General features: G+C 32.4%; 1 protein-coding gene across 2 annotated transcripts in view; it reads right to left on the bottom strand.

The window, feature by feature from the left end:
- The window catches only part of LOC128185887 (DNA-binding protein RFX6-like), a 38,722-nt gene extending 17,210 nt beyond the window's left edge, over positions 1 to 21,512 (bottom strand). The window contains exons 1-2 of one of the 2 annotated variants that reach the window (XM_052855598.1): positions 21,364 to 21,512; positions 8,558 to 8,735 (exon numbers count right to left, since the gene is read on the bottom strand). In XM_052855598.1, the coding sequence (XP_052711558.1) occupies positions 8,558 to 8,735; positions 21,364 to 21,427 (242 nt within the window). In that variant the 5' untranslated portion in view covers positions 21,428 to 21,512. Of the gene's footprint in view, positions 1 to 8,557; positions 8,736 to 13,617; positions 14,296 to 21,363 lie in introns of those variants that run through there. The other variant, XM_052855591.1, reaches the window with a different exon arrangement.
- Positions 21,513 to 23,852: the final 2,340 nt, after the last annotated feature.

Raw genomic sequence — 23,852 nt, 5'->3', positions numbered from 1 at the left:
GTAAGAAATCACGTCACCAGCTCGGAAAAGTGGGAAAATCACCCCTTTATTTTAAATCAAATGTCTATAAAAACCAAAGTTTTATGAATGCAAGTTTTTTGCATTCAGTGTACTAATTTGTAATTATTCACAAGTGCAAGTTAAATAAGATATTCAAGAATATTATGCATAGAGAGATGGAGAAGTATTTAAATATACATGTAATATATATATATATATATATATATATATATATATATATATATATATATATATATATATATACATATATATATATATATATATATATATATATATATATGAGTATTTTTCGCCTATTAAATACAGACATGTATCATAATAAATATATATACTCGACAATATTTTGCTACCTTTTGATAGAATTAAAAGTTTAGTCATTTAAAGCAATGTGACTGATAATTTGATATCGAACAAATATATTCTTGAATTGTTATTGAATGAGTTTATATGAATATATTTTTCATATAGATTTATACATTTAATTCATCGCACACTTATACAAGAAAATGAATCACTTTTGAGATACCTCTAAATCTCATTTTGCTAAAAGTGGAATCTTTTTTTTTTTAAATAAAAATCCTTGCATTACAAACCGTGAGAAAAAAAATACAGTGAAATATCTATCTAAAAAAATAAACTATGTGTATTTACCAAAGTATCTACATGATTGTGAAAATGATATATCAGTAAACATTATACACCAAGAAATGTGAACAACATTTTATACATATACATAATAAGATAGTTTTTTATTAGAGTTTTACAAATAATTTTACAATCAATCTTTTAAAGATTTTCCATGATTTAAAATAGTATGCAAGCAATCCCCGAAAAGTAAGCGGTAGTCAAATAAAGAAGTTATAATTCATAGGAGGAAATTCAGAACGTCTTATCATAAATCAACACCAGACGATACTTCAATCATTTTTGTTTTGTTTGAAAAAATATCTTTGTAGTTATATATTTTTTATTTGTAGCTTGAAATCTCTATATACCTTCGTCAAATAGTTCCTAAATATTGTCAATAGTATTATATAGTTTGCAAACAGCAGATGAACAGTGATGATAAAGCTATTTCAGAATGTATATGAAGTTAGCATTCGTACAGACAACAAGGGATCAAACAAAAATGAGTGGCTATTTGGCTCCTCACAGGATGAGCTGGGGGTAAAAATGACGCCAAGAAATTTGTATGCGATCGTGGGTATAAAAAATATAAAAAGGATTAAAAGAAACGGGTTTCAGCTAGATCCCGGAATAAAGAGATTAGATACAAAAATCGTCTTCACGTAACTGAGATCTGAGTTCAATCTTAGATATGTTGTTTACATTTTATATTAAATAAAGCGTTTAACTAAATCTTAAATTTTATCAGAGAGAGAAAGAGAGAGAGAGAGAGAGAGAGAGAGAGAGAGAGAGAGAGAGAGAGAGAGAGAGAGCTGGTTACAAATGATAAAAAAGGAAACACTGTCGGAAGGCTGGCGACAAATGGTAGCAGAACACTTCACACCTTCACCATTGTAAACACATAGAAACCCCGACCGCCATTCCGGGACTGAGCAGACGACCACTAGCTGCCATTCCAGAGACTCGCAGACGGCACGTGGAGCGCGCCAAATGTTGTGACGACAGAAGCATTACGGGTGACACTTTCCCTGAATTAATGGCGCACGGTTAGAAAGTTAAACAGGCGATCCCCACCACAGAGGAGGACATATTAATATACACCCCGGTTATAAATTGAATCCCGTATGACTCCTCTTGTATGTTAATGAACTTTCTCCTTTACAGAGACTTTTACAGGGATATACTGCGAGGGCAACGGATATTTTTCAGAACAATTTTCTTGAATCCGATAGCCCCTTAAAAGAACATTCAGATTCAATTTGGACCACGTTGCTAGGTCTTTATGTTTACAATATGGATATATCTGGGTTTTTTCCTGAAGATTTACACGTTGTTACATTTCTATATGTATGTGTTCGAAACAATCTTAGTTAAAAATGATCAATTTCACAGGTTTATAATTTATTCATTTTTATCAACATGCATTACGCTATACATAAGTTTTGTTTTCGGTTGTTTGGGCTTTATTCTTGTCAAATCTATTATACATTAAAATTTTAGACTGAATTCCTTAAACCTGTTTGAATACAGTATCCGAGTGCATAAAATTATTTAAAATATTTAATTCAAATTTATCACAGAACATTCAGTACAACTTGATGATCATTGGATGTGTTTTCATTGTCACGTTGACATTTTTAGACACCACGCAATGACGTTGCAAAATAATTTGCTCATTATCTACCCTAATGGTTCATATTACTGCTGTAACTCAGACCTTTAATTAATTTACCGTCTTTATTGATATATCTGTCTATACAAACACTTCCTTTAAAGTAAATATTTAAAAACCATCAATGTAAATTCTATATCAAATATTTATATTTCTAATTTCGTGTTTAAATAGGCTGAAATTACATAATTAGAATTTTTCAAAATAAACATGTTTACAAAAGCTTGAAAGTTCTATGTTTAATTCTAGATTCAGTTCTAAATATCAAATGACATGCGAGAGTTATAGCCATGATATATCCAAAAAAAAACAATAAGACAGAAAACCCATCCACAATCTACTTTAAATTACAAAGTGTCCTTAAGAAAATTCAAAACTTGTGAGGGATAATCAGAACATTTTGATACATTATTTTGGCTTATTAGCCATCTAATAGAGTATATTATCAACATGTACACTATTTGACCATAAAATTCATGTAAAAATTTAGTTATGTTAATATCTTAAAAAAAATATTTCTTAATCAAAATCTGCAATCACATTTTGAAAAAAAAAATAAACACATTGCAAAACTATTTGAACAAGAAACATGCCAGAATAAACATTATTTATGCAAGATTAAATTCACTTTATAAATATTTGTACATTTTTGACTGAATGTGATTCACCAGACAGTTGAGTTAAATTCGAGGAAATTATAAAGGGAAATGTTTAAAAAATATTTTGATTTTTTTCAACTATATTTTTATGTAAAAAAAATTCACTGAAATTTCCTGCTGGGAATATTAATGACGGATAACAAGTTCTACTCATTATAAAACAAATACATCGCTTAGAGAAAAAATTCAGGAATAATCTAAAATCCTGCATGGTTTGAATATACATGTAGATGTAATAGATCCATTTGAATATACATGTAGATTTAGGTGGAAAACAGAGAACAGATGCACGCTAGGGAAAAATGGATTACCTCCATAAACCTTTCACTTAGAGTGTTAAATTGATAAAATCCCTTGATAGAAATAAACAAAAAGGTTACAGACCTCATTTTTAAGTTTCAAAAGGCTTTTGAAATTTATTAAGCAACAATTAATTTCATGTTCACTTCCTTTAACTTTTATTAACAGCATCAGTTTGTTCTTTCAAATACCACCATATTAATTTGCCATCTTGTACATGTTATGTCGGTTCAGACATTAGACGTGCATTTTACATAATCCACACAGAGTAGCAGTATTTGCCCAGATCTTGCGGCCCTCTACCAAAATCAAACACGTGGTCTTGCCTGGTATTACACATATTGAATCGCCGGTCAATTAAACCGTCCGTCCTGAGTGAAATTACACTGCGTGTGGTACGTGCGATGCATTTCAAACATTTATGTTAGGCAGGTATATTTAAAGCTAATAAATCCACTTCACATTATTAATTTCCGCTTTTCCCACCAAATATTCCAAGGAGATCTAGTTTTATACGCAATGGATTGATGACATAATCACAGTACCTGAATGACTTTTCTGTAGTTCTCGGGATCTAGCTTTACATGAAGCTGCTTAAATAATGCCATGAAAATATACTGCATAGCATAATGTAATTTTGAACGTATCCAGCAACTGCTGCAGTGGTAAGAAACTGTTTTGCATGAATTACACCCAGGTCATAATTATCCATGAAGGACGTCTTTTAGTATACGTCCATTAAACAGATGTATCAGCAGTTGGATCTTTTTATTTGTTTTTGTTTTATTTTTTATTTTCTATTTTTTTGGGGGGGGTGGGGTGGGTTTCACACCTATCTGCGGAACAAACTGTTTTCAAAAGTAAAATTTTTTATAGGACTAATTAAAAATAATAAATTGAGAGTTGCTTTCTTTTATTTCCTTACACTTGAAAAATGTAATGTTATCACACCGCTAGTAGTGTATATTAACTGCTTAATGTAGTGTATAACCATAAAGAAATGTCTTTTGAAGTGCATTATAGAATGCACATTGGATTGAAATAACACAGAGGAGTAAGTAATACTGAATAAAATATTTGTACTGTTTTATTATTACGGTCCAGAGTTTGGTGGCCCTTATTTCTTTGGCCAACAATAATGGTCTTCGTATTCAAGCAACATTTGCTTTTGTTGTATATAAAAATGCTGCCACGTCTACAGATATCATCAATATCTCATGTTAAGTACTTTGAATAAGAAAAACTAGGTATAATTATTTATGAAGCTAGACAGCTATATGTGTCTTCAAAATGTATATATATTTGTGCATGTCCAATATATGTAACCTAAACATAAGAGAACGGAGAAAAAATTTAATTTATATATACATTAAAATTCATTGTTCTTTCTGTTGACAGATCTAAATATCCAAAATTTATTACAAAATTTTTATATCTTAAATCTATGCTTCATTTATAATTATTTCTGGTAAGGGTTTTATTATTAGTTTTGTGTGATTTTTTGCATTAAAAATCCTATGTAATTCCTCCAGATAGAAAAAACCAACAACCGGAAGTTTAAAAACTCACATAAAAACTAAAAGTTACGTGAAGTTTCAAGTAATTAATATCATAATACCCTTAAGAAACCAAATTGCAACATGTTAAGTGGTAAGACTGCAGAAGTTTTGTGTCCTATTGCGGTAGCCCGGCCGTTATCTGGCCTAACAATGAGTACACAGCGACCCGGGTATTCGGCAAAAGCAGAATGATATCGCATCATCTCCTCTTTCGTTCAAAGGTTGTCCAAAAAGGAGCAAAAATGTAACGGGGAAAGTCGCTAATTCTTGAGTACAGACGATAATCCCGAAGGTCTTACAATGATAGGCTAAGTGCCGGCAAGATTAACACGCCATTTTGAACTTTTGAAAATATGCAATGCGCCGTGTATCAGCGCAGTGTTTCAAGAGACGGCCAAGTGCCTTGTTTTTACGTCATTAACTCAAGGTTCAATACCGACTGTGGTTGGGTTGTTGTGAATGTAGCAATGTTCTGGAGAACAATCAGATTAACTTCTTTCGTTCACTTTCACTTATCAATTTCACCCTGTGGCCCAACATTTTTAGTTTAATAAGAATTGATTGATTTTGGCTGTGAATCAAAGTTATTTAAAAATAAAACTACATTTTTATGAAAAGACTGTTCATTCTGAAAACTGTAATTTGAAATTCGTAAAAAAATCACTCGAGTAATCATTAAACCGCAATGAATCAAGCGCCTAGTCATGACCACCATTGAGTCTTGACAGATTCAGTAAATGAAACAATTAACTGAACATGTTGGACATTGTGTCAGTCTCCAAAAGGAAAGATACGTAGAACGGAAGTAAGCATTTTGGTGACACTGATTGGTCTCGTCCAGGAGACGCTTAAGAGTGGGTCATTGAGCTCAAGTAGAAAAGCACACTGGCTTTTCATCGGGGAGATAAGGCTGGATTAAAGGAAAGCGGAGAAGAATAGAAACGCATTATCCCTCTATGTTATCGGCGATCCTCCGTTCATTCTATCCAAACTTGGTGCCATACCGTTTGAGCGATATTCCGTCATAAATTTCCCGATAAGTTTTGTCCTGCCAGGATGAAACTTGAAAGGGTACATTGTTCCAAGATGAGTCATTTTTTATGAATAAAATATAAACATATATTCTATTTGCTTCAGGAAATACGGATTGCCGATTTATCCTTTAAATGGTAAATGCTTTGCTTCATGCGACGACCTGAACCTTAAACAAAAACATGGTGTTCCAGAGTTGGGTTTTCAAAAGTGGGTTTATTTACTTTTGATTTTTCATTAATTTAATCGAAAATAACTTAAATAAAGATTAATCGAGTGTTTAGATGAACTGTTTGCAATTCATAAAAACTTAAACATCCATAGAATAAACAGCAAATGGTGACGACACCCCTGCTGACGCTTCGTCCTATATACTTCTCGGACTTTCTCAATGCCTTCATTTTCTATTTAAAAGTATTTGGACACACATATCGATGCGTTTTCTGACTGCATGGAATAAATCGGAAGACTTAGTCGGACCCGATTCTCTAACACCTTATAAACTCCATAGGATTTATAAATTAAATTCCAGGCTTACTCAAATATGCATAAAAATGGCTCCGTTGTTCCCCCTATCGCTGTGTGCACCTGTATACAATTGAATAGACTAGTGTATAGTTTAAACGGAATAAATTCTATCTGTTTGGACATTTCTCAAAGAAAATATGGATACCTGTTTAAATTATTAAGTGATATATTTTCAAGTGAGCATTTGTATTTAAACACGTCAATTCCAAAATACACATAAACCTTATCTTCTGACTTAGAGCACCATGGTCTTAATATGCATTTGGTTGCATAAATGCATTTTATGTAGTTTCATATTGCTCAATATTCCTTACAATAAAGAACTTTATGTGTATAATGATAATTCATTAAATGCATATAGGGTAATAAAATGGCGTATGACGCATATTATAGTACGATATGACGCTGGCATCTGTCTTTATGCGTTTTAGACGAGAATGCACCTCGACTACGACCACACAAACCTTGATGTGCAAATATAGTGCAAAACAGAGGACGATAAGGTACTTATTTTTACAGTGTTGTGGTACATGAGAGGAGAGCTTAAGAGTGTACTCAGGTGTTCGGAACAAAGTCGAGTTGGAACCTGCAGAAGAAGCCTGCAGATTCTAGTGCATCGATCAGAAGGCTTGCGACTCTGCGCAGAGACACTGGAAAGATATCCTCAAGTATGCGACATCAAAATCTATAAAAACCTCTAACCTTGCAATTTTGATAAATTGCACATCGATGCCGAGTGTGGAAGGGTCCTGCTGGGTGGCCAAATATGAGTTGTGATCGTGAGCAGAATTTCACATATATACAGCTCAGTTGGATACTGGGGTCGGGACTGTCTATGTGTTATCGATACAGCGCGGCGTACAGAGCGCGCGGGCGCGGCGCAATCGGCCGTTAACCGTCAAATCTGACGATACAAGTACAAAAATGTTTTCAGCTGAGAGATATTGAAATATACCTTCAATGGGTCTTATCTGTTTATCAATAGCTGTTGACTACTCTCAAGACCAAACTGCTTTGAAAAGTTTGACATGAAGAGGACACTTGCGGAATGATTTCTCGAGCATATTTTGGCAAAAATAAACAGTCGGTTTATGCCTGTTTGGGTTTTCTAAACGACCTCTATCTACCGTTGGATGGGTTTATCTTGATTTTAAATATTTTATAATATATCTTGATCGATGGACAGGTTTTCGATTGGTATAGGCTCAGTAAGGAGGAAAAATGAGGTGTATAATACCCATACAATGAGTTACGACTACAAAAATTGTACTTTGACCAAATGATCACGTGACACGTCTGTTTCCTTGTTTAGTCACTCAAAGCACAGTCTATTTGTGTATATTAAACGAATGTTTATTCCGGAAATAATTTCCTTATTACATTATTGCATTCAGCTAATGCATATAACTTCATCAAGAACACCCCGTCCAGATTTGGTTGAAGTAAAAAATCGAAAAATTCCCAAATGTCAAAATGCACATGGGGGAATATTGTACCTCTCTAGAGACTTTCATTAATCATGGTTGTGTTCCATTTTTGTGGCAGAATTAAGTCTTATTGTTTATTGTGCCTTACAGAATATGAAAACCAGAGAAAGGACTTATACAATGGCAGATAAGGGTAACAAAGAATCTGCTACCCCCAATCGACAATCTGAGACACGAATGTCGACTCATGCAGTGCGCAGGTTCTGAACAGGAAAGGTTCGTGCATGTCTGAAACAAATGCTCTTTACAACACGAATAATATCTAATTGTGTAAAATGTGAAGTACGAGAGGTCCTTATCAAATTGTGGGCACCCGATATCAATACAGTTGATGGAATTTATGAATCAAATATAAAAACACGTGTCACTTTAGAGCTTAGAGTGTGTTTAAAAATGTAACATATTTTGTATAAACAAATCTATCTTAACTTTCAAAAATCAATATACAACTGTAAAGATGATTGTTTATTTCTTTGCAAAATACTTCAACAATAATTGAAAATAAAGAAAAGATGAGTTGCCGTCTTTTTTGTCACATGACTTGCAAAAATTAACACTTGTGGGGTCTTTATGAACTTGTTTGCGCAGTAAAAAAGATTGTTTCACAATCTTGTAAGTTGAGTGAACTTCAAATTCGAACCATGAGATACATGCGACCACTAAAGCACTCACCATTGTAGGGTCATGCCAGTCTGCTTCTTTTTGTCTCTCATAATCTGAGCAACAGTTTTCTTCTGTGGTTGTTGATTGCCGAGACCTTCCGATGTAGTCTCTTGATTTCCGGTTTTGTCGTCATCTCCTACAATGCTTTCGTCATCAGTGAAGACCGGGCTGTCGTCTGTATCGGGCTCTGAAGAAACAGAAAAAAATTTAAGATCACATCAAAGAATCATGTCCAGGTTGTTGAAGGTATTCTTTGGGATTTTGTCTAGCTGTGAATATAAGCCTTAACATTTTCAAGAATAGAAAAGTAACTGAAACCTTTAAATTTCAACTCAGATTTTGTCTGATTCACTTTGTAAAAATAATTCCAATCTACTATGTCGATATGTCTTGGAGATTCTGAAAGTTTTGCAACGTCCTAATACAATGTAGGTTGTAATTTTAGACAATTAAAAAACTGTGAGATACACCTATTGGAGTATCGCCTCACTCTAAGTTCTGCTCGCCTCGTTTATTCCCATGGGAAGCGCCTTTGTTTACAGTATCCCTTAATGGTCATTATTGGAGAATTTGTCCGAATTATATTACGTTGGTTTGACCAGGGTCCAGTTTGAGATAACAGCCCGATCTACCCTATTCTTGATACCAGAAATTTCGTTTGATATTTTCAATTTCATACATTCTAATGGGCGGATTAAATGTTTACCCATTCCTGTTAAAGAACCTCCGTTTGATATTTCCAGTGGTATAGGAGTATCAGTTTAACGGTTAGGCTAATTGTTTACGGGTAAAACGGTAACATGTCATAAGAAATCACAGACCGTGGTACATGAAATGTAGGTGTATACATGTTATATAAATAAAATAAATAAATGAAACTTATCAAACACTGATGATACTGTAGCGTTTTTCCTTTTATTTATTTATAACAAGGTGGGCCAATTTGTTTTAATATGTTCTTTCGATATTGATGCAATACATACGAATTTGATGGACTTCATACACCTTCACAGAGGAAATACTACATGTAGGTTCGGTTTGACACAATCTAAATCCTAAATATTGTGCAGGAACCGTTCCTCGTTATTATCGCAATGGATCTTAAGCCGCAGACAAACAGTCGTGTCCGTTAGCTAGTGTTTGTCCGAAGCTTAAGTCCCTAAAAGCCTTTGGGGGACTCCAGTGAGACCCCATAATACCCCCCTCTATCTTCTAATCCAGTTTGCACAATTGCGTTGGCTGAAGTTTTCTGCAAAGCGGTCCTCTGAATTAGCCGTACGCGTAAACTCTACCGGGATTATTGTCTTAAGATGGATGTGTGTCAGATGTACAGTGGGGCAGTAGACATACAGGGCATAGAGCGGAAAAATTATGTATAATTTGATAAACATAAAATTATACAAGTATATGTCTTAGTAAATAAAAAGAGGAAATAAAGCATTGTTTGTTTATTGACTTTAAAAGGGTTTGGAGCAAATATAAATGAAATTCAAAATGCTTTTTTCTAGATCTTCTCCTTTCTCTCTTAATAAAAAACAGCATGGATTCAAACAATGTTAAAGAAAAAAGGATTACAATTGACCAATAGGGACAGAAGGACATTTGATGGATGGTGAAGAAAAAGGTTAATAATAAAAGCTCACAATACCGAAAGGAAAGTTCAGATTAAACACAGAACTGTTCAGTCTTATCAAATTGTCGATGGTGGCCACTCGCGGATTTGACACTCGATAAAATTGCTGAAATCTGGCTTAAATTAAAAATCGTTATCAAAGGCGATCGCTGAAGCTTTTGGGTCTGTTCGGTATGTGCATATTGATCGGAAACGCGGGGGTAAAAATTCAACCTATGCTTTATTCCTCGATTTTTAAGATTAAATGTAGGACAGAAAATTAATTTTATTAATAATTTGTGTGCATTATGTCGATTTGTATTACGTGACATTTTAGGCTTCGTATGGAAGATAATGATATTTTTATAAATTTATAGATATATTTAACTAAAAAAATTTTCCGATCCACCTTACTCAATCGTTTTTCCAATTATCATAATTATATTTTTGTTTGTTTGAAAATGAATTGTCAGTAGGCACTGTGTTTTGTCATGTAAAAAATATACAACAAAACTTGATTTTGCTTAGTGCAAATTTCACATAGCATTTAAAATTAGCATGCCTTTAACAAGTTTGTGAATAAAATAACTTTAAACATATATACAACAACAAAAATTTCTCTGATATTTTCTTGACCAATCTTGGATGTAAAGCCCGCACTAAAATTGTCACTATGGTTTGATTACAATTAAATCTTAATTATCTAATCTCGCGATTTAGCCGTAGATTATCTTACTCCTGATCCGTTGTTACATAACAGGGGTATCATGCAGGGCGTATCATTGACACCTTGTTGTTTTAGCAATAAAGGTGCCACAGCGGGAGACGGTGGACTGGTCACACGCAATAAAAGAATACACACGAAAAGGAACAAAAGCTGAGCACTGAAACATTGTAGTTTTATTTTCTTGAACGTGGCTGTTAATTCTTTTTATGTTATTATTTCAAAAATCAAAATTACGCCTACACATTGAGAATTTTTTTTCATGAGCAAGATCAATTGATTTTCCCCTCAAATAAACGTGAGTGATCTAATTTGTTTATTTTTCTTTTTTTCTTAAAGGTTATAAATGAGAAGAAAGGTCATGGGAACACCTTAAATGATATCTAAAATTGAAATGATATTTTGATCCTTTAAAAGGACCAAGACGGGTGGCATGGCACATTTACAAAAATAAGTAAGAAAAATTCTATAACTGTGTTAATATAATATATTTGCGTGTTTACGTCTTGATTTCATGCATCAGATATCGTTTAATTGTTATTTCATCAGGTTTTATTTTAAAAAATGAATAAATAAAACCCAGAAAATTTCAACGAAAATCCCATTTTAGCCTCTTGTTTAGGTTAGCGGTTGGAGGTTTTCATTTCCCGCATTGACTGATTTCTGAGAGCTGTAAACTCGGACGGAACCGGTCGCTCTTGATTTTCAAAATTCATAACACAAGTCCATTATTTAGGAGATATTGTGTCGATTTGACTGAAAATAAAACCATTGAAAATAAAACATTGGATAGTTATGTAAATTGAAACGGACCCAAAATCCTAATATTTTCATTCATACGTAGAACTTTCTCAAACTCTCTACTAGTGTTTTGGTAAGTTTGTTTCTCCGTAAAACAAAAAGAAATCAAACATACTAAAGTTAAGCGAAAACATGGGAAAGGGATCATTTTTAATGATTTCCTGCGTAAAAACTTCGTGTCAATCATTACCATTTGAATAATGTCACAGCTGTGTTTGTCGGCAATTAGTAAAACCATGCCTCGTAATACAGCCATATGTGGACCAACCCTTTTTACCGATATTGAAAAAAAATAATTTTATTTAATATTTTTTTTTTTTTTTTAGATTTTCTTCAAGTTTTTCATGAGATTGTAATTACCGTTCTCAATATAATTGCAAAATATACCCCTACCTCTTATCTAAATACAATAAACATTTGATTTTGTAAATTGCTAGATCAAACCACAGGAAAGAAAATATTAAATAAATAGCTTCGCGCTGTTTGCGGTTCTCCATTTTGGCCTGGGTTATGTAATAAATGTAGAATCGGCCTTGTCTGTATGGGCATAATATACATCATAGTACTTAAACTTAAACGACCTCGAAAATCAATTATGCATTCGGAGTGAATTATTATTTTCTTTTTCACTTGAGAACTCTTCATATGATGGATGACTTTTTTCTTCATGCTAAATACGGTGTACCCAGAAAATAGTCTATATCGGCCCGTGGCTGCCGCAGTTGGAGGATCAGTTTGTTTTCACATTAAATGACTGCAGTCTAATATTTACAAAGAAGTACTATTCAAACATATCAAGACAAAAATAAACTCTTAAATTCTTGAGATCAAGATTTTTTGTCTCGGTCCATTCAGACAGGCATACTTATTGTTCAGAAATGGTTCGGTTTTTTATTTTGAAACCCACCCGTGCATTTTCGACTTGCATTTTACTTTTGAACACTGGAGCCAAAATTGCTTCTACGTGCAGTTTCCGAACTTTCGCTCTTCTTTTCAAATTTGATCAAAGTTTATTTTGTTGAAAATCAACGGGAAGGTATTTTATCTCATTTTCTCCGATAAACTAAACATTATACTCTCCTTAGTAATATTTTCAAAAACAAACATATTTCAATATCAAGGGCCTATAAATCAAGACAATCACGTTCATTTTTTATAATTTACAATCGCTTTATCATATAAATTCTGATTTATTGCACACTTTAAGTCTTTATTAGTTTACAATATCTTTTATAAACGTAATGTAAAGATGTCTCAAGCTTCGATTGGAATTCTATTTTACAGTCCGGTCCGTTAACATCTATAAATCTGCGCACCTGCCTAATTTTCAAATAAAATACTGTTGGAATTGCGTGAAACGAACCTCTTAGCTCGTGGACCACAATAAAACAAAAGACTGATGATTTACGATCATTTCAAAACAAACATGTAAAAAAAGGGGAAGTCTAGAGTACAACAGAAATGTCTGTCATCGGGTTCACGAGTCGTCTGGTCCACCGCAACAGCAGTGGAATGGAGACCATATCCTGAAACTGATCTTCTCTCACTGTTTGGGATATTTCGGAATGCAAACATTTCATTCACTATATCAAATACGGAAATACTATGACTCTTTTACTACTCTTTCACTAACCCAAAACCCATTATTTATGCCGTGGTAATGAAATATGTTGATAAAAATTGTATTGATTTTTTTTAAATTCATTTAAAATTAATTTTGGATACAAAATTTGCAATGGATGGGCTTCAGAAAAATTTGTCGTTTAAAAACGTATTCCAAATCAGATTTTGCGGCAAACTTCTTTGCTTAATTCAATATCTTATCATAATCTTAACCATACAAACCCTACAAGTGCTATCTCATCCGAAGAAGACCCTCGCCTTGTATGCACAACAATACCTAGTCCGTTAGCCGATTAAGAAAATGGTTACCTGATTTGAGGCTTGATTTGGGGTGTTTTCGGGTTTTTGGCCGTACAGTTTCCAGATCCGGAGTCTGAACGGGAGAAATGTCTATGGATGACTCCTTGTCAGTTTCCAGACTCCCTTCTCGACACACACGCTTTGCAGAAGATGGCATGGTGTCCATATGTGTCTCGATCAACATTGGGCTGTGTTAGAAGTCGGTCCGGGACATTTTAATTTACAGTGTCATCCGTGAAAAAGTTCCATTTTCAATAACTGTTAGAACTTTGGTTCGTAGTAGATTCACCCAAAAGTTAGAATATTTCGTCCTTCAATCCGACAAGACACTTGAAATTTTAATAATCATTCGAATTTTCTCGCTTGAATTTCGATAACGGCAGATGTCCCTGATTAAACATAAAATGTATAAAACAAAAAAGGCTTATCAATATCTGTTAAGTTTTTTGTCTGATAAAAGGTCCAGGTAATATTGCACAGGTAAGCTCCACGTGAATACTGTTAGCATTGGATAAGTTTCAATTTTGTGGAAGATCTCGCCAAGGCATCCACAGTCACACCAAATACAGAAAATGTCCCAAAGTAGAGAATGGCCTCGGCTTACATTATCACAGAACACAAATAAATCAAAGAAAAATCACCAGATTTACCGTAGGTATCGATCATATTATGACGTCTAACCCATGTGACAGCAAGAAAAAAGATAAGCAGTTTTAGTAATACCCGCGGTCTTATCATCTCCCTTTATCCCACCCATTTAAGATAAGAAAAAGAAAACAAACTTTCTGTCCGAGCTAATTTTCTTCTAAAACGGGGTTAAATGAAGTGACAGGCCCCAAACCCTCGCGCTTAAAATGTAGGACGTGGGGGTTTTATTAAACTTAATACGTCGTCTTTGCTCGTCAATTTCCTGCTATTCTTGAGAGATGAGCTCGAGGCCTTAAATTTCTACAAACAATCTATGGACTGCTGCAAGAGGAAATCTCCAACTTTTAGCAAGCATCGTCCCGAGTTGGAATCTACTCGCGATCGGTATTTTGTAATATATGAGATCAGACCTTTGCATGCAATACTAAAACAGGGGATTTGTTGTCAATATTCGTTGGCAATATATATGCCTCAAAATATATGGTAACAAGAATGCTATTCAAGATAAATACAAGAAAATTCATATTTTATTCAAGTAATTGTGGTCTATCATATTTTGGGTTATGGTTTTCAATGCACAGATAGTTCTGCAACATCCAGTTCTAAAGAAAAATCTGTCCATACAAATCTTTAAGAAGCTGTTACCTTCTATCAACTGCCCTCATGATTCGATGTGGTTTTCATCAATTAACCTTTAAATATTCAAATCAAACTTGAATTGTGTTTTACCATTTATAACACATTATCTCGATTTCAGATTTTGGATCTCTCTCTCTCTCTCTCTCTCTCTCTCTCTCTCTCTCTCTCTCTCTCTCTCTCTCTCTCTCTCTCTCGTGCATGCGAACTCACAGGTAGTTTTAACTTTGGAGTTTCGTGGTTTATTCAGACTGTCTCTACCCCTCCCATTCTGAGACCTGTCTGATCACTTGGGGATGCACTCGCACAATTATGTCAACATGGTCCACAGAATCAATGTTGACAGAGAAATTCGAGCTGACCTGCATATTTCAAGGTGAATGTTTGTATATCTTCTTCCGCGCCGATACTCATAATTCTATTACGAGATTTGTACAAACAAATTAATGCACATGACCACACAAAAGGTCAAATAGATCACATGATTCGTGCTGGGTTCATTCAAAATCGAAGACAAATCTACCAGTCGATTGAAAATAAGTAGTGCATTACCCGGGTATACCCCATTTGTACAGTTTTTAGGGGTTTAATTTGATTAGATGGACATCTTATTTCGTTCAGTGCTTAATACCAGAAAAGTAATTCTTCTTGGAACCAAATGAATCAAGAAATTTCATACTTAATAAAATTCAATTTTAATACAACATAAAAATTAAAGAGATTGAAAATAGAAATGACTGAGTGATAAAATTTATAGTTAAAAAAATTTGGTTATTTGTGTTTGTGTCGGTTCATGCCAGAGCCAAAATTTCTCATTTTTAAAGAATTTTAGTTTACTACGCTGTTCCGGAGTCTAAAATAAAATAGTTTGCTTTTTTGTCAGTATTTGTGTCTTTTTGCAAAATTGGATGTTTTTATATATTTTTTATGAATGAGATTCCATTTAAAAACTAAATCTAAAATTTTTAGACTTCAGAAAACATGGTTTTAATGAAATATTTATACTTTTATATAAAATCATTAATTTCACATCCAAAAAAAGGAAAGTTTTACGTATAAAACATGGACTTCGTAAGGCGGTGAAATTTGAATCAAATGAGATAGAACAGTGTGGGTTTTTCAGGGGAACAAACGTTGTATTGATAAGGAGCACAAAGGAAGCGGGGGGACGAAGGCGAGGGGCCCCCATCGCACCTGTATGACTGGCCAGCCAGAGGAGGGCATTTTTCTGATATCGACCCAATTTAATCGAACATTTAATCTTTAAAATTACCGACAGACGTGCAGGAAAAGTCCGGAGAAGTTTTAAATTTTTATCAGTTGCGGTATTTTTGTTCAGTTATCGCAATTATACAGTGTTCATTGTTTATGCTTTCAAAATTTGATGAAATGGCGATAAACCTTATTCTGTAATATCTATCTTATCAACCCCTTCATAATACAGTCAATATACGTGTGTATTTCAATAGGCACACGAGCTGGGTCGCGTCCTGAAAATATCGCATTGACCATCAATAAACAAAGCGTTATGAACACTTTATACATGTACAGTTCTTCAACAATTTTTTAAAGAAACAAACAGAGAAAGGACGGTTAAATTACTGGGAAGGTGGCGATTACAATGCTGATGACTTTCCCCCAATTTTTTCATTAGGGCGGGGCTTTTTTGTTTTTATTTGATGTCAAGGATATTTAAAAGTTTTTAAAAATATCCTAAATGTAGGAAAAGTACAAAATTGGTTTATCTTGAAAATGAAGTTTGAATTAAATTATATTTCATGATTTTTTAACTCCCAATAAACCCACTAATATTGATTAGTGTTTATATTTTTGTTTTCCTTTGTTTATGTTCTTTTTTCCCCATATTTGATTTAATAAAAGTTTGGAGTATTTTTGTTTGAGGTGGTGTCGCAACTTTATTTGTCGGTGGTTCTGCGTGTTTTACCTTCGATATTTTCGGGGCTTTATTTTTGTTTTGTAAATTTATTTTTAAATCGTTTAAATTTACGTGAAATAACATAATTTGAATTAGTTGCTACATGTTTCAATTATTCGTTTTTATTTCAATAAACCGGTATTGATAACATTTACATATAGAGAATATTTCGTTGTGTGTTGACTTATTATTTATGGTATGATTTTTATTACTTATGTGAATGAAGATTTAAAAAAGATATCAATTTTAAAAATGTACTTTACTTTAATTTTAAAATTTAATATATAAATTTGAGGATCTATCACGTTTATTTACTTACAAAAGCCAATTATTGCATACGTTAATTGTAAACAGGTCATTGAACTTTTCTTTTTTATCAAAACTAATTATTCTCAATCCACTTATTTATAGGATAGCGAAATACAATGTTAGTTATGACATCACGCTGTAGTTTGATATTGCGTAGCGTAAAAATTAGCAAACCTGGCGAGCTCTCTGTAACTAAAGTTTAAAGGAGCCAATCAGAATAGGGTGTGAATTGTTCGTGAGAACGAGGTACATCGATCCGCGAGTTGGTCCACGATTTGGTTTTAACTTTTACTTTTTGAAAAAAATAATCCATGGACAAAATTATGCATAATCATTAGAATAATCTTTCTGTGTTTTTTATTTCAAGAAAAAAAAACCCACTCACAACTGGGTACTTATAAGGTATAAAGGAGTTCTTTTTCCAACTACTTTTAAACCAATATTTCTGTTTGTTTAAATCATATTCTTTTGGTTAAACTTAATGTACGTTTATATGAACATAGATGTCAATGATTTTATATCAATAAACAGGATCATAACTTCATATAACATGTGTTCAAACTTTTTGTATATTATTGTAAATCATACCACACTTATCCATAAACAGCTGAAGGGGGTCCTTCATATCTTAATTGATTGTAATATATATAATTGATTTCATTTTCATTTAGATATGGAAATGAAGGGACTATAATAGTAATCATTACAATTGTATGTCAAAGACAATTTTTCATTTTTCACATATTCTATTCATCTAAAGTACTTTGTATAGTAACATATGTATTTGAAATAATTTTAAGATAAAAATGAAAATATCGAAAACTGATTTAAAGTATTATTTATATAGTAATAATGTATTTATTTACTGATTTATGATCAAATTTACACCTTCGATTAATATTCTCTATTTCTTTGATTAATATTCTATACAATATTTTAAAATCAAGATGTCTCCATAAAGATTTATTACAAAACATATGACCCAATATTAATTGTAAAATTTAAAAATAGATTTACAAGTTATATAAACATATGTGTTGTAATTAAAAATAAATCTAATTTAGTCTAACATTTTCTTACAAGAAATCTTTATATTTAATCATTGTATACCTTTCGCCTATAAAAACAAACAAACACATAAGAAAAAAAAACAACCAATTTTTTCTTTATATGGAGAGCATGTTGATAGTATCATTTTATTCTAAGAGCACAAATGCAGAATTAATTATTAGAATTAGATGTCTTGTTACATTTGAAAGAAAAGGAAATGTACACATTTTTTTTTTTACTTTTAAGGATAAGTATTCTATATTACATTGATATAGGCGTCGGGGGGCTGGGGGGGGGGGGGGGTAACTATAACCATAATTCTGGGGTTTTTTTTCTTCTTTTTTTCTGAAGATTTCTGACACGTTTAACCCCCCCCCCCCCCCTCCCAATTTACAATTTGCTTCCGACTTCATCATCGATTAAAAAGTTTGAACAATGGTTCTTATAACTTATGATGTTCTCACATTTAAAATATATATTATTGATTAAAAAAAAAACTTATAGAGTGGAATTATAGTATATAGTTGATATAGAAATCTTTTTGAGATAATATACATTTTTAACAGAAGCGAATCTTTTGTAGTTCATTTCATATGTTAGATTTCACCACCCTTAAATAAAACACACGTGTCAATGAAAGATATTTCATCTCCACTGATATATACATCAAACCTATTATTAATATTATCAAATAAGGAAAATGATAAGCATCTTCTAGTTCCACACGAACTGTTAGGTGTGTCTCCACAATATTTCTTTGTATAAATTATGACTTAGTATACCACTAAGCTTTTACTTTATGTAAATTAAATTTGCTAAACGTTTAAATAATATTAATATTTTGGACTGGAGCCATTTTATTACTATCAGTATTTAGATAATAATGTTTTTGATAAATTGATTGAAAATCGGTGCTTTTTTACGGTAAATTGGTAAAGCATTCCACCTGTAAAAAGCATCTGAACTTTTTTAAAATAAAGTTTAAATCCACATTTTGAATACATATAATATAATCTTCATTTCGAGTTCTGTACCTCGTGTCTGTTTTTAAAATACACACTATTTCAAAGTATGTGTATGAACTAGAATACCTGATACAAGGGCGGCCACTCTCGTAGAATATGTTTGCTCTATATTTTGCGATTTATCATAATCTTATGTTAATGATATCATTAAATGAAGTATACACAATTATATTTTTAAAAGATGAGTTACTTTTGCGTTTGTATTGAAAAGAACAATTCAAGTTAAATCCATGCACTTTACTGATATTATAGTATAAAAAATAGCACATAAACGATTTAGCTGACACGTTGTAGTATATCAGTATAGCACACACCGTCATACCGAAACAAACTTATCGCTCAGTAAAGGGATAAAATCTTGCTGTAAATAATTCAAACATTAGCAGCCAAATTTAAAAAATAAGATACTAAGATGTCTTAGAAGAGTCCACAAAGAACTTATTATTTGATTAATTGATTCGTTTATCTACGTGCATTTAGATATTTATTCTGATCTAATTTATCAGATACATCCTCTTTATACCAGATTTTACGATTTCAACCAGTCCACTGAGAGTATCTATACAAGACTTGATACACTAGATTTCAAATGCATAATTAGTCTTTTTTTCCAAATCCTATTTAAAATATGTTTTACGAGACGCTCTGTTTAATTAAGTGGTAAAGTAAACATAAGACTGTTGCTTTTTTAAAAACATGTATATATATATATTTCTAAACTAACAAACAAACTAGAATTTATGAAGAGCGAAACATTGCAAAATATATTTCGTTAAACTGAACAAATCAAGAACGTTAATGTTTCCTGATAAGATTATATGATTCAATAATACTTCAGATCTATAAATTGTATCATAAATGGAATATTATTTTATAAGTAAACAAGTTTAAATACTTTATACATCGCAAAACGAAATGAACCTCATGTTAAGTATATGTACATGCACTGAATAGAAGAATGGAAATTATCCCAGATATATTTTATATATGAATATTGTTTCAGTTCTTTATTTAAAAATATAACCAAATTGTTGTTTTTTGTTGTTGTTTTTTTTGTTAGAAAAAATTACCGCAATTAATACAGAATTATGGTCTGTATTTTGAATCTTTAATATACTTTTGTTTTACTCTAAAATTGACAAATAATATGATTTGTTATACTTTAATGTTAAATACTAAAATCTGATTGGTTAAGACGCAGTTGATAATCCGTTCTATTACCCTCAGCTTTAGCAACACACTTATCAACGGGTAACACAACAAATTGTTACATGCGCATAAATTATGCGCATACGGTTCGCCATAGAATTCACATAATTTCTATATAAAAGCAGTAAAAAATTCTATAACAGGTACTTTATTATCTATTCCTGCCACGGGTCTAAAACTTTGCTGCATAATAATTTACCAGTCCCAATCTCCGGATACTGTGGGATGTTTTCATGGTTTTTTTTTGTATGAATATTGTTCTTTGAGTTAACTGTCATTTATTGGAGGAAATTCCTATTTTCTACTCGTCACATCACATCACATATTCTTCCTTTCGTATTATATTATGTTGTGACTTTAACTATGGCGTTATGTTTCATGCAACTTTTATGCTATGTATTCTTAAATAAAAGACCTGTTTTATTCTTTAAGAAAGAGTTGAGTTTTCCATGTAATAGTATAGATGTGAGCAGGCAGGCATAAAAATTCTATAAAATTAAGACATTCAGTATAATAAAATAAATAGTGCCTGTTTGGGAGGGTAACAGTTGAAATTGACACCCCTCAAAAATCATTGTCAACCGACGCGAAGCGGAGGTTGACAATGGTTTCCTCGGGGTGTCAATTTCAACTGTTACCCTCCCAAACAGGCACTATAGAAGGTGTCGGTAAATTGTCATGATAAGTAAATGAATGTAAGAATATAATTTATTATTAGCCATATTTACAATCTATACCCACAATCTATACCCACGGTACATTTACATGTAGTTTATATTTTAATTCATAGTATTAAATTCTTGACATAAATATTTCATGAAGGAAACCAGCAATTTGCTATTTTTGTATAGATAACGTTAACTTAATAAAAACAAATTTTTCTTACAAAAAATCATTAACAAATTTAAAAAAAAATGTTTTTCAAGCAGCAGCAACACTTACCTAACTTCGGTGGCCAGGTTAAACGATAATCTTTGGTGGGATAAATTAATCCCTGGTGCAACATGATGACCGCGTGGTATAATTAGCTGCTTTAATTACACGACAGGAGAATGGGATGACTTTTTATCACTGTAAATACTGCTATCATTCACTTTCCCTCAGGATATTTCTCCACCGAATTGTCACACTCTGCGGGGAGAGGATGGTTTTGTTGTCAATAGGACGTACGTGTACCCTGAGCACGGCCGATGCCAGAAAAATGCTCCCCTTGTAAGGTCAAACATCAAACAATATTTGTTTTTAAGTCTTAAAAGAAGTAGCAAATCCCTCAAATAACCTATAAATGGGTTTTGTGTTGTAAGATGGCATCTGTGTTGATTCAGAAATGTTTCAACTATACTACAAGGGATTAATTAGATTAAGAATTCAAAAAGACATATTTTTCAAACAGATTTCAATATGACTTATTCATATGAGTGTAATACACCTATCCGATCCTGATATGCAATAATCATACTTATTACAAAATTTGTATAGAGAAGAATAATGTAAATTAAAAGTAGAAATGTGTTACTCTTCATTAGAAATTTTCTCCTCTGATTGAACTTCAGAGAAACCAATATTCTCCATTTTGGCCTGGGTGGGCAACAAGCACGTGGTAACCCAGGTATTCCCCTGCTTCCTGATTGGTCCAAATTGTCACTCAGACCTGGAAGATACATAATTGTTTCCCAAGTTTATATCCTGCTGTTTTCTTGTTTAAGATAAAGATGTAGATGGTTTGATTAGGCCTCGGTAAGAAAGCCTGGGTCCCCTCGTCTGTAGTATCACTCCGAGCCAAGATATCACTCACTTCAAAGAGAACCGAGTCCTCCCTAAGCTAGCTGTTATTTTCGGGAGGGTAGCTGTTATTTTCGGGAGGGTAGGCTGTGTTTTAACGAACTTACCCCTCGTATCATTAAAGGCAGTAACAAGATAAAGACACTTCATATCATATCGTATTTGGAGACGAAATCAAATATTGACGTTATGCGATGTTTAGATTCATATAATTTTTTTGGATGTTTAACTGAAGTCGCTTTCATAAGCTAAATCTTCGCACCTTTTAATGTACAACGTTTCTCGTTTTGAATTCTTTTTAAGTGTTAATAAACATAAAGCAATGTAAACTCTTTTAAAAAACAAAGAATTTCCTTTTTTTCCGATGTCTTTTTCAGTATCAAATTAAAGTTGCATATAATTAAACAATTTAAGATATATATGAATTAAGACTTAGTCTATGTACATGTATGGTATGTCAAATTCACAAAAAAATTAAGCTTTACATAGTTTCCAAATTGATAACCTAGGTTTAACGACTGTAAACTTGAGTTAACAATTAAAAAACTATACTTAACGATTTTTCAACTATAAACCATTTTTTACGGTTGGAAACTATATTTTACGAAATCAAGCTTATCTAAGTTTATTTGTAAATAAACGTTCATAATAGATTTTGCTGTTAAATATACATTCACATCTGTATACTTTAATTTACATTCGGTCACTATAGTTAAAAGTTGTTATTCATACTTTAACGTATCGTGAAACTATATTGATCGATAAACTACGTTTTGCAATTGCAATGATCATTTGTTTTCAGTGTTAATTATTGTTTACACTTCTGAAGCAAAGATTATTGCGTTAACTTGATTTTACAAATGTAAGAGAAAGATTAACATCGTTAACTTTATGTAGTTTACGGTCCGTAAATATATATAATAGAAAAAAACCCAACTGATGATGTACCTCTGATTCGACTAGAGTTTCTACATTGTATCCTTCTATAAAAAAAAAAACCCGAAACTTTAAACTAGTAAACTATTTTTTTTATCATGGATAAAGTTAATCTGAACTTTACAATAAAAATATTCGACACAAAAATTAATCCCATGCAGGTTGTATTTAACTCATACAGTTCCTTTGCTCTCAGAGTTCCCTACCCATTTCCGACTGGACAATTGTTGTCTGGATAAAGCGGTCATCATAATGATATGGTGTTTTTGTTCTATTATTGTCCACATATTAATGGATTCTGTTTTTGTTATCAATAGATATCTAATCCCTCAATATTCCAAAATTTAATGAACAAATTTTGTCGCTTTTTAACTCGGGAATTTATTTTTTAGCGGTTAGCGTATAAAATAAACGCTTTGTCATGTAACCAAAACTATTACGCAACCCGGAAGCTTCGTCAAAGTGCTACTTGTGATAAATAAAAGTATTGAGAACACTGAACACTGAAAGTCGATCTTCATTTAATTTAATCGTACACTTTTTTAAAAACAATAAAGACAAATTCACATTTTCATTTATGACCCTAATAGTGGTTGTTCTTTTTAATGATGCAAACATGTATGTTTTGGTCGAGAGTGGGTTAAAAAAATCCAGCAGTTTATTCGGACAACAAAGCATCACTATACATGTAAATTAAAAGAAAAATTATTTTC

This window comes from Crassostrea angulata, chromosome 1 (genome assembly GCF_025612915.1).
Source record: "Crassostrea angulata isolate pt1a10 chromosome 1, ASM2561291v2, whole genome shotgun sequence".
Classification (NCBI taxonomy): domain Eukaryota; kingdom Metazoa; phylum Mollusca; class Bivalvia; order Ostreida; family Ostreidae; genus Magallana; species Magallana angulata.
Note: the sequence above shows the minus strand (reverse complement) of the source record. Positions and strands in the feature narration are given on the sequence as shown.